General features: G+C 41.9%; 1 protein-coding gene across 1 annotated transcript; it reads left to right on the top strand.

The window, feature by feature from the left end:
- Positions 1-538: 538 nt before the first annotated feature.
- Positions 539-10,337, top strand: LOC139280845 (leiomodin-2-like). The gene is made up of 3 exons (XM_070900592.1): positions 539-969; positions 5,183-6,604; positions 9,292-10,337. The coding sequence occupies exons 1-3, from the start codon at positions 694-696 to the stop codon at positions 9,316-9,318; spliced, it is 1,725 nt and encodes a 574-aa protein (XP_070756693.1). The 5' UTR covers positions 539-693; the 3' UTR covers positions 9,319-10,337.
- The last annotated feature ends 1,951 nt before the right edge of the window (positions 10,338-12,288 follow it).

The following is a 12,288-nucleotide window of genomic DNA, read 5'->3' as shown; positions in this document are numbered from 1 at the left end:
CCGGGTTCCTATTATGTATAGGCATTCCCCCTTCGCCCCATTTTCCTCTTTTTAAAACCTCAAACTTTTTCAAAAGGTTTTTCTCTTTACACTCTGCATTTCTAAATACGGTCTCACATTTTTGGTCTGATTTTTTTCTCTGGCGCTCACCTCATAATTTCATTAAAACTGTCCAAATCTTGTTTTTTTAAAAAGAAAATCTGAACTTCATTTATAAATAAAAGGTTACTGTAGAAATAAGCCAATGGAGGCTGTTTGAAAGCTGTGTGTGTTTTCAGTGGGGTGTGGAGTGAAGGGCAGTAGTACAATGCCGAGACTTGCTGTAGGGTTGAGCTGGAAGCTGTCAGCACTGTATTTGGTCAGCGTCTGGAGACAATACGGCGACGCCTGGGCTGGGGGCTGGGACCCCCCTTTGCCGTGGCGTTACGTGCTTGGAAACGATGCCATGTCTTTCCTCCTGTTTGAAGTGTTTCGGGTGACGTGTGTTACTCAAAACGGAACATGCTTTCATACATTGTTACAGAGCAGCGAGCACATGATGATCTCAGCCCACCAGCCTGCTTTAAAAGTTACCTGCAAAGAACCCAGAGACCCATCCAGCCCCGCCAGCCGCTTGGCGGAAATCCGAGTGCAGTCAAAGCTGATCAGTTCGAAACAGCTTTCTTCATAAAGTACGATTTTCTTGCAAAAAAGATGTCGCAGTTTGGTTACAGGACAGAACTGGCCAAATACGAGGACATAAACGAGGATGAAATCCTTGCCTCCTTGACTTCAGATGAGCTGGAGGAGCTGGAGCGGGAGATGAACGATATCGACCCGAACGAATTTGTTCCCATTGGGCTGAGGCAGAAAGACCAAACCGATAAAACCCCTCAAGGAACTTTCAGCAGGGAGGCTTTGATGGCGTACTGGGAAAAAGAAACACAGAAACTGTTGGAAAACGAGAGACTTTCTGCCGAACCAAACCAGGTAAGCGCTTAATCCGAACTTGATATAAGGGCACGGTAAGGACTGTCCCAAATCTAGAACCGTACAGCATAAAAAGCGCCCATCGTACCTGTGCCAGTCCTTTGAAAGAGCTATCCAAGTAATCCCACTCACCACCCCCCGCCCCCCCAATAGCCCTGCAAATGTTTCTTTTTCGTGTATTTATCCAATTAGATTTTAAACGTTATTTTTTAATCTGCTTCCTCCGCCCTTTCAGGCAGTGCATTCCAGATCATTAACAACTCCCTGTGAAATTCTCCTCGTCTCCCCTCTGGCTCTTTTGCCAATTATCTTAAATCTGTGTCCTCTGGTGACTGAGCCTCCTGCCAGTGGAAACAGCCCCTCTTTACTTACTCCACCAAGACCCTTCATCCCAGCTCCTCGTTATCAATCAATGGAGAATCCCAATTATATGACTGGAAACTTTTAGACAAGTCTTCGGAAAATGCACAGCTTTGTGCCTAAACGTAAAAAGAAAACACAACTTTTCTAGTTTAAATGATGTGCAACATGTAATAGTTGGAGGAAGGCTGCCTGCCCTCTGTGATTGGTATCATTATACTGTAGGGCCGATACAGTTCATAAGTTTCTGCCCATGAAAATTTGAATGTACAGAAAATGCACTGCTGTGCACTGCTGTTTACTGTGTTGTACCCTCTCAGCGCTGCTCCCTTCTTGGAGTGAGTGCACCAAATTGTTTCTTATATATTGTGCCCTCCTTTAAAAATCTTCTGAGAACTCATTGAAAGCTATTTAAGCAATCACCTCGCTTAACTTCTCTCCCACAGTTCACCGTCCCTTCCCTTTTATTTCTCTGCAGACCCCTGTGGGACATTTTATATATTAAAGGCAGTATACAATTGCATGTTGTGTTATATCTTTGTGTGGCAGTGTTCTGTCAATTCCCTCTGTGTGGAAACATTTCACAGACTCCCAAGGATTCGCTGCCCTAATTTCCAAAAGACATTGTTAGCTACCTAAAGGAATGCAGTAGTCATTGTAGAGAGCATGTTCCATTAACAAACAACCGCAGACTGACTTGTTTTTAACAAATGCAGAAAGATTCAGAAATCTGAATTGACTGTTGTTCTGTTTATATGTAGAATGACTGGAGCCAGAAGTGTAATATACAAACATATGATGATAAAGGCCTGGAAATGTCCAGTTGGTCAAGCTGTAGCTTTTGCATGCCATGATCTTTATCCAGCCACACAACCTCCTGAGAGGCAAAAGAAAGGGAAAAAAACTTCAACTAATTTAAGAAAAAAACTCTGGGCAATTCCTCACGGAACCCAAAGTCAATCAAACAAATTCCAGGAGGCCATAATGACTGTGAGACGAATCCACCAATACCCAGTTACTTTCTACACGTTATCTTGTCCACACTAAGGATCTTGTCCAGCTTTCTTTCGAGTGTTCGCAGCGATTGCACACTCGCTGCAGAAACTGGAAACTTGTTCCATAGTCACAACTCAGAGAGCCATGTTGAGATTCTCTAATAACCCTTTCTCTGTCAAGGTACTCATATAATGCATCCTTTCTAGTATCTTGCCTATAACTGGGTCTGAATCATTATCCTTTTTAAATATCAGCACCACAGTGATCTCCCCCCACCTCAACCCCCCAGATTCCAGTGAGCTGTTCAGTATATGAGCAAGGGGCTCGAGGAATACAGCACTCCTTTCTTTGCGTGCCCTCAGGGTCAGTTTGTTTTGAGATCCCTTATTCTAGCCAAGACTATATCTGCATCCGTGGAGTTCTGAGGAAGGGTCATTGACCTGAAAAGTTAACTCTGTTTCTCTCCACAGATGTTGCCTGACCCGCTGACATTTCCAGCATTTTCTGTTTTTATTTGAGATTCCAGCATCTGCAATATTTTGCTTTTGTATATCTGCATCCATTTGGATACTGTTAATTTTAATAGCAAACCTACAAAATATTATTGATAACTCAGCATCATCTTCCATTTCAATCTCTATCATATCCTGGAAGTCCATCCAAACATAATCTGAGGAATCTTTTAATGGCCCTACACAGTTCATGATATCCTTCTGACTAAATATAGCTGAAACATATCTTGCTATTACTACTACAGTTAAATGCTATCTTCTTCTCCGCTGACCTTTTTGGCTGTCTGATTGCAGCTTTGTTTGTCCTTAGCTGAGTTCGATACCTGTCCCAGTTCTCCTCAGAGCTATTTTATTTAAGAACATAAGAAATAGGAGCAGGAGTAGGCCATTTGGCCCCTCGAGCCTGCTCCACCATTTACTAAGATCGAGGCTGACCTGATCTTGGGCTCAGCTCCACTTCCCAGCCCGCTCCCCATAACACTTCACTCCCTTATCTTTCAAAAATCTATCTATCTCCATCTTAAATATATTCAATGACCTAGCCTCCACAGCTCTCTGGGGCAGAGAATTCTACAGATTTACGACCCTCTGAAAGAAGAAATTCCTCCTCATCTCAGCTCTAAATGGGCGATCCCTTATTCTGAAACTATGTCCCTTAGTTCTGGATTCCGCCATACAAAAACCTGTGACTTTTTTTGGCTCAAATCTAATTTGTCTTTGAACATGATCCATTAGCCAATTTGGGTCAGTTTTATCACGTGGCCTTTTACTGTATGGACCTACATAGCTTCTTTTACATAAGGATAGTTTTGAAGTTGTTCCATTTTATCCCATGTGGCTAATCTTCCTGCATTGTAGGACTACCAATAAATCTACTGTGTCATTTTCATCTTCGCAAATCTACCCAACTTCAAATCAGTACTAGCATTACATTTTAATTCTGTCTGATCAAATAATAGGTTACTTGCCCAGGTGTCCCGCCAAAGGTAAAGCACAAGATAACATTTTAGTGTGCAACTTGCTTAGCTTTTGTGATTTGGGAACATTTTTGGCCCAACTCACCCAAAGGTGCATTCGCACTACAACATTGGCACTGGCCCAAAGCAGTTTCGTTTTGCCACAGTTATAATGTGAATACAGACTGAATTCAGAGTCGCGGCCAAACCTGACACCGCACTGAAGTGAAATGACACTCCCTGCGGAAGGTAATCTCTCTTCACTCAGAGTCAGGCTGAGCATTGATACTTGATTTACAATTCACAAATATAGTATTGGTGTGAAGTCGAAATTGTTAAATGTGTCATATGAATCCACCATAAGGTACATTTGTTTTCTGTAATTGTCTATTTTTGATCATATTTTTGATGCTGTCTCCAAACCCTTGTTGCTATAACAATTCAACATGAGAAATTGGAGCAGTTATAAAAATTACACACTGAAATATATGCTTGACCTTTCTCCAAACTTTATCCCTCCCAATTGTTTCTAAAAATACACCATAAGCTAGCACCCAGCAAGCTAGACAGTGAGTGAGCAGAAAGCTGATTAAAAATGATGCAGGCTCAAATTCCATCACTCATTACAACACAATCAGGACTGTAGGTAGCAAATTTAGAAATGTAAATAGTCCTCCCAGGGCATGTTTGCCTGGAAATTTTTGTATTACAAATAATATATTTTAATGAATTTAAATTTTATTTTACAGTTGATAGATTTATAATCTAAAAAAATATATAGGTAAGATAAATGACACTTGGGTTTATTCATATTTAACAAACCACAGCATCACATCCCTAAAAGCTACCTCATCAATCACTCTCCCCCTTCACACCTTTCCCTCCTTCATAGGGGTTCTCCTTCAAATCGCCTCAGTCACATAGGCATTCTCTCCATCTAGTACACAGAGGTAATTTTGGTCATTGTGCTACTTGCACCTCATTTATAACAACATTGTAGAAATATTTCATCCTTTAATTGAACTATATAATCATCCAGTTTTGGTGGAGCATAAGATTTAGAACTTGTTACTATTAATGTTTTTGAAAATGCAGTACACATTTCTAGGGTATAGTGCAATTAATTCGTAATCCACCAGCAATTATCATAGAATGGTTGCAGCACAGAAGAAGGCCATTCAGCCCATCGATCCCATGCTGGCTCTTTGCAAGAGCACCTCAGCTAGTCAATAACATAATGGGGAAAAGTTAAAAAAAGAATTGGGGAAGTTAAAAATGTATACAAATTGGGGGAGCCTGACATTAATTCTAGGTTGAAATCCAATAGAATGGCTGAAGCATTGTGTATTCTATGTATTCATTGTACTTATTTTTAAATGTTAATTCCAGACACAAATCAATGAGGCTAGCAAAGGAGTTACTGAAGATGACCATGAAACAGAAAGTGAAGATGACCAATCAGAGAATGAAGTAGACATAGAAGAATGTATATCTGAAGAAACAGAAGATGAAGATGAAATTGTAACGGAGGAGGAGGAGGAGGAAGAGGAAGAGGAGGAGGCAGAGAAGGAGAATGCACAAGAGAGTGATGACAAAACTTTAGACACCAGATCAATTAGCAGTAATAGACAGGATGGATCACACATGTGCAATGGGCATGTTGTTGACCAACCAATCCTAAATGGCCATGGCAACAATCTTATGCAGCACAACAAAGAGAAAATAACACAAGATGATCCAAGTCTCAAAGCAATCGCTAGCCCACCAGGTGGAAACACAACTGTTATTGAAGATACACTTGACAGCATCAAAAATAATGATTCTGAGAAAACAGAAGTCAATCTGAATAACATTGAGAACATAAGTATTGCAAACTTCTTGCTCTTGGCTGAAGCTCTGAAATATAATACGGTTGTCAACAATTTGAGTTTGGCCAACACTCATGTTGATGATCATGTGGCATGTGCACTAGCTGACATGTTACAAGTTAACAGAAGCATCACCAATCTTAATATTGACTCCAACTATATCACAGGCAAAGGAATCTTAGCCATCATAAGAGCCATACAACACAATTGTATATTAACAGAACTGAGATTCCACAATCAAAGACATATATGTGGAGGGCAGGTGGAAATGGAAATAGCCAAACTTCTGAAAGAAAACACAACGCTTATGAAATTAGGCTACCATTTTGACCTGCCAGGACCACGGATGTCTATGACAAGTATCCTAACCAGGAATCTGGACAAACTGAGGCAAAAACGCCTCCAGGAGAAAAAGCAGCGACAGGAAATGGACAAACTGCTTGGTTTTGAGGGGCCAACAAACCCAAGGACAATTGCTTTGCAGAAGGATTCACCAAGATCCTCTCCATGTACCTCTCCAAAGAGCTCACCCTGGTCATCTCCTAAAATAGTCAAAAAAATGAATTCTCAAAAATCTGCTGTTCCTCCTCCGCCACCCCCTCCATCTCTTCCAGAGAAACTTGCACTTCCTCAGCCACCACCTCCTCCTCCACTACCCATACAGACGATCCCGAGCAGAAACATAGCTGAAGCCATTAAGTTTCAAGAACTGACCAAGATGAAATTACAGACTATCCATCAAAATGCTAAAGTCAAGAGAAACAAAATCAAAAACAAGAAACCAAACAAAGAAACCCACATTTTGAAAGAGCTCAAAAACTCTTTAAAACCAATTTCAGACAAAAGATCAGAGGATGGGTCAAGACCAGGGACTCCTCACAGGACGTTGCATGATGAACTTATGTCAGCTATCCAGTCAAGCAATATAAAACAGCTAAGACCAGTAAGTTATAACAAGGAGGAAAATGGTCTGTAGGAGTAACATAAAAATAATAGACAATTTACCTTACAGATTTAGATAACTGAATTATTGTGCATGTACAGTTGGAAGTGCTGTACAGTTTGGTAGGAATCAGAAGTTAATTGTAGATGCATTAGCAAAGCATTTGGAATACAATTTTGTTCTTGTAACAACATTATTTATGTACAACAATCTTTAAGTATTTTTATTTCAGTAATGTTTAAAAATAGTTAATCCGCCTTCCATATAGGTATAGTAAAATGATTTAAATTTACTGAAACTTACAAGAAATGAGGTTGATCACATTCAAACATATGGTAACAAAAGGTGGGGGGGGGGGATCATTGGGTTGTCTAAATATCATGTTCTATACAATGGCCCTTCATTCATTTATGTTACCAAATCATTGTCACCAAATTCCAGAGCCAGTTAACTTCCTATTTTACACAAAAAATTAAACGTTGATCGTTTTAAGTACTTACGGCAGCTGACCAGAACAAGGCTATGTGATGATATGGCTGGAAGTGAGGTTAGCAAGATTCTATTGCAAGGCAGTTCGGTTATTGCTAAATTGACGTGTAAATGAATTAAGTTCTGTGCTCAGCAACTATAACACTAATCTAGAAAGAAACCCAATTAAAATGTATTTTTACGAAATATTCTCGTCATCCAACCAGAGGCATGTGATTAATTGAAAACTCAATTGGGGTTCAAATTGCATTTTGCCATGTTAGTAATGAACATGTCAAGCATTTATATGAAATTCCTTGGTCCACTATTGTGCCAACAATTTGCCTCAGCCCAGCCTCAGAAAAGCATCACACACTGCAGTGAACTTTCAATATTCCATCTCAGTAATCCCTATGGCCACTCTATTCTCCCTCAAGCAGAGGCCCAACCAGTCCTCAGCTACCATCACCCTCCTCCGCCTGGCTGAACTTGTTCTCACATTGAACAACTTCTCCTTTAACTCCACTCACTTTCTCCAAATTAAAGATGTTGCTATAGGAACCCGCATGGGTCCTAGCTCTGCCTGCTTTTCATGGGATATGTGGAACATTCTTTGTTCTAGTCCTACTCGGGTCCCCTCCCTCGCCTCTTTTTCCGGTACATTGATGACTGTATCGGTGCCGTTTCCTGCTCTCACCCTGAACTAGCAAATGTCATTCACTTTGTATCCAATTTCATTCCCTCACCTTCATATGGTCCATCTCTGACTCTTCCCTTCCCTCCTCAACTTCTCTATCTCCATTTCTGGGGATAGGCTCTCGACCATAATCAACTATAAACCCACTGACTCTCACAGCTACCTGGACTACACTTCCTCCCACCCCGCATCCTGTAAGGACTCCATTCCATTCTCCCAGTTTCTCCATTTCCATCACATCTGCTCTGACGACGCCACCTTTCACACTAGTGCCTCTGACATGTCTTTTTCCTCAACCGAAGATTCCCCTCTGCCGTGGTTAACATGGCCCTCGACTGTGTCCATTCTATTTCCCGCACCTCTACTCTCACCTCTTGTCCTCATGTTTCACTCCACCAGCCTCCACGTTCAATGGATCCTCCGCCATTTCCGCCACCACCAGCGTGATCCCACCACCAATGACATCTTCTCCTCCCCTCCCCGTTCAGCGTTTCGAAGAGACAGGTCCCTCCGCGACACTCTGGTCAATTCCGCAGTCACCCCCAGCACCTCCTCCCCTTCCCACGGCACCTTCCCGTGCAAGTGCAGGAGATGCAACACCTGCCCTTTTAACTCCTCCCTTCCCACTATCCAAGGTCCAAATACTCCTTCCAGGTGAAACAGCGATTTATTTGTACTTTCAATTTAGTATACTGTATTCGCTGCTCAAGATGTGGCCTCCTCTACATTGGGGAGACCAAGCGTAGGTTGGGTGACCGCTTTGCTGAACACCTCCGTTCAGTCCGTAAGTGTGACCCTGAGCTTCCGGTTGCCTGTCACTTTAATTCTCCATTCCACTCCCACTCTGATATCTCCATCCTCGGCCTCCTACACTGTTCCAATGAAGCTCAACGCAAGCTCGAGGAACAGCACCTCATCTTTCGTTTAGGCACTTTACAGCCTTCTGGACACAACTTCGAGTTCAAAAATTTCAGACTTTAACCTTTGGCTCCATTTCTCCCCCCGCCCCCCACCCTCCATTTAATGTTTTTTTTTCCTCTTTTTTCCCCTCTTTGTCTCTAATGGCAGCTGGTCATTACTCCGCCATCCAGATTTGCCTTTTTCTAACTCTGGCCATTACCATTTCAATTTGGCCCATCATCCCTTTTGTCTCTCTAATCTCTCCTGCCTTCCACCCTATCACAGACCTTCCCTTTTGTTCTTTCTTCCCCTCTCCCTTTCAGTGCTTATGAATGTGCTCTTTTCGAACATTCGGCAGTTCTGACGAAGGGTCATCAACCCGAAACGTTAACTTTGTTTTTCTTTCCACAGATCCTGCTCGACTGGTCAGATTGCCAGCATTTTCTGTTTTTATTTCAGATTCCAGCATCCGCAGTATTTTACTTTTGTCATATGGCTACTCTGTTCGAGGCTCCCAGATTATTCTCAAAAGCTAATTTCATTTTAACCATATCATAATAGTGAATAAATGTTGTCTAAAGTAATTAATACAAATTTAGTAATGACGCATATTATTTTTTAGGTTGAAGTTCCAGAATATCTTCGATGAATAAATCATTTGTCTATTCAGCAAGAAGGAATGATACAAATCTATTCAAGAACGGGGCCTGCAAACATAGGAACAGCTGCTGTTCTTAAGTTGACGCCAGCTCTGATCTACTCTGAAGTTCAGAAGAGTGTGCACTTTCAGACTCACAACTCGACAGTGTTCTAATGTGTGAAGTGGCCCTTGAGTTCTTTAGCTTTAGTCAATGGATGCAACGTGTCTTAATGAAAGGATAATGTCATAGATTAAATGTATTTATATGTAAATATGTAAACAACAGATGGATTTTCTATTTAAGTAGATAATTTGCATATACTGTAAAATGTTGAATGGAGGCAAATGTTTTTGAAAATGATTTAAAGATTTAAGCGTAATGCTGTTACATAAGTAGTTCACAATTATGCCTGTAGAATAATCTTCTGATAAACATGGAATACATAATTTAAAATCCATTTTCATGCCTTTGATAAATATTTAGTCAATAATAAAGATATTCCTGAATAATAGGAATGCCTACTTTTGGTGTGCCATTTAAGTTTCGCAAGGTTTGCTCTTTTTTACTCTGGAGATGCTACATAGAAACTATGGCCCCAAGTTTCCACACGTGGCAAAACAGGTGCCCCTCTGAGCTGGGCGCCCGTTTTTCGCGCCGAAAACGGCGCCTGAAAAAAAACGCGCTATTCTCGAGCGCTTTGCAGCTCGATGTCTACTTGGCGTGGCGCCCAGGGGGCGGAGCCTACCACTCGCGCCGATTTTGTAAGTAGGAGGGGGCGGGTACAATTTAAATGATTTTTTTTTTGTGCCGGCAACCCTGCGCGTGCGCGTTGGAGCGTTCGCGCACGCGCAGTCTGAAGGAAACATTGGCACTCGGCCATTTTTAAAAGTGCTGCAGAAAAAATGAAAATTTGTTTATTGAACCCTTGCAAAGGCTTGTATTTTAATTTTCTTGATATTTCTGTGTGTGAGGGTGAGGGAGTGCATTCTGTAATTAAAGATAGACTGTGATAAATGGGACACATGCACTTGTTTGAGACTATTCAAATTCTTTGTAGCTGTTCAATTTTTAACATTTTTTAATAAAACCACATTGCCCTTCCATGATCAGCACTGAGGCTTCTTGCAGCTTTCTCCCCCTGCCATCGGTCGAGCCCGACGGCAAACGGCTGCCTCAAGTAATGAGGCTTCCTGCAGCCTTCTCCCTGCCTCCCCCACCGCCGTCGGGAACGGCTGCCTCAAGTAATGAGGCTTCCTGCAGCCTTCTCCCTGCCTCCCCGCCCCCCCTGCCGTCGGGAACGGCTGCCTCAAGTAATGCGGCTTCCTGCAGCCTTCTCTCTTCCTGCCTCCCCCTGCCGTCAGTCGGTCCCGATGGCAAACCGCTGCTTGAAAGGCCTGCCTGAAGCACTTTCACACAGGTAGGAATATGGTTTATTTAATCTTTTCTTTGCTTATAAATTTTTATTCAGGTTGGATTTATTTGTATAATATTTGTATAAGTATAACTAAGGATTTATTGTAGAATGTAATGACTTCCCTTCCCCCCCGCTCCCCCACCCCACCTCGTTCCGGACGCCTAATTTGTAACCTGCGCCTGATTTTTTAATGTGTAGGTTTTTTCAAGCCCACAAAAATCTTCACTTGCTCCATTCTAAGTTAGTTTAGAGTACGTTTTCACTGTGGAAACTTTCAAATCAGGCGTTAGTGGCCGAACACGCCCCCTTTTGAAAAAAAAATTCTGTTCAAAAGTGAAACTGTTCTACCTGACTAGAACTGCAGAAAACTTAAATGTGGAGAATTCCGATTTCTAAGATACTCCGTTCTCCACCAGTTGCTCCTAAAAATCAGGAGCAAATCATGTGGAAACTTCGAGCCTGCACCGCCATTCAATAGGATCATGGCTGATCATTCCTTCAGTACCCCTTTCCTGCTTTCTCTCCATACCCCTTGATCCCCTTAACCGTAAGAGCCATATCTAACTCCCTCTTGAATATATCCAGTGAACTGCTGGGTCATAAAGAACATAAGAACTAGAATTAGGAGCAGGAGTAGGCCATACATTCAATACTGTGTGCTATACACTGGTTTGGTTCTGTAAGTCTTCAGGTACTTCATCTAAATGGCTCTTCTTTACGTGTGAGCCTAAGCAGTGAGTGATCAAAGTCTGTTTGACTATAGTGGGATTCGGAGAAGGACATAGCCAAGCATGATTCTGTCTTAACTTGGCCAAACCCCATTTTGTGTGTCAGAAAGAACTGCCGTAGGACCAGTTCATTTGTCCATGACACAAGCAACCCAATTTCACCTGGCAGTTCAAGGATTAAACGCGAGTTTTATTTATCAGCAGTTCCTTATACAGTGAGCTTCTAATCTCAGCCAGACCATCAGGAGCCAACACCATGCTTTTTCATATTGTCTTGCAGCAGCATTCTCATGTACCCTCTGGTAGCCATTAACATAGGTACTAGGACAGAGGCTGGGGACAGTCAGACACTTTTTCTTAAAATAAGAGAGTACATATCATTTTAAGATGGAACAATAACAGACTTTAGTTGTGCCTCATTGCATAAACTGCAAATTCCAAAAGAATGGGTGTCATTTGAAGATTAGCACCTGTATAGAATCCCACTATCAACCAGCCCTTTGACAGTAGTCAATGTGAGTAGTTATGTGTTCGCTATTAACATGAGTAAAATCTAAAACCAACATAGCTCTTACTGGCTCCAGCAGTGTTTCAGCAAGGGTATCTTCTGTCTGATGGTCAATACCTTGCTCTGTTCTTGGCTGTTGGTGGACCTTTTCCTCTAACTGCTCTACTGTTCGGCCTTTCTGTACAGCGCATAACAGACAGCAATAATCCTGGAGGCCCTGGCAGAACTATGCCAGAAAATATTCTCAACCTGTCCAGGCAGTTGAAGTTCTACTTTAAGGTGCCTGTACTGTGTTGGGTAATAATCCTGTCAGTTGCATGAGACCCAT

This window comes from Pristiophorus japonicus, chromosome 15 (assembly GCF_044704955.1).
Source record: "Pristiophorus japonicus isolate sPriJap1 chromosome 15, sPriJap1.hap1, whole genome shotgun sequence".
Taxonomy (NCBI): Eukaryota; Metazoa; Chordata; class Chondrichthyes; family Pristiophoridae; genus Pristiophorus; species Pristiophorus japonicus.
The sequence above is the reverse complement of the archived record's forward strand: the minus strand, read 5'-3'. Positions and strand labels throughout refer to the sequence as shown.

Bases quoted from the DNA above. Each gene is read 5' to 3' on its own strand.
- LOC139280845 (XM_070900592.1), top strand. From the start codon at position 694: ATGTCGCAGTTTGGTTACAGGACAGAACTGGCCAAATACGAGGACATA. The intron at 970-5,182 runs GTAAGCGCTTAA...TGTTAATTCCAG, and splicing joins TTTCTGCCGAACCAAACCAG to ACACAAATCAATGAGGCTAG. The intron at 6,605-9,291 runs GTAAGTTATAAC...ATTATTTTTTAG, and splicing joins ATATAAAACAGCTAAGACCA to GTTGAAGTTCCAGAATATCT.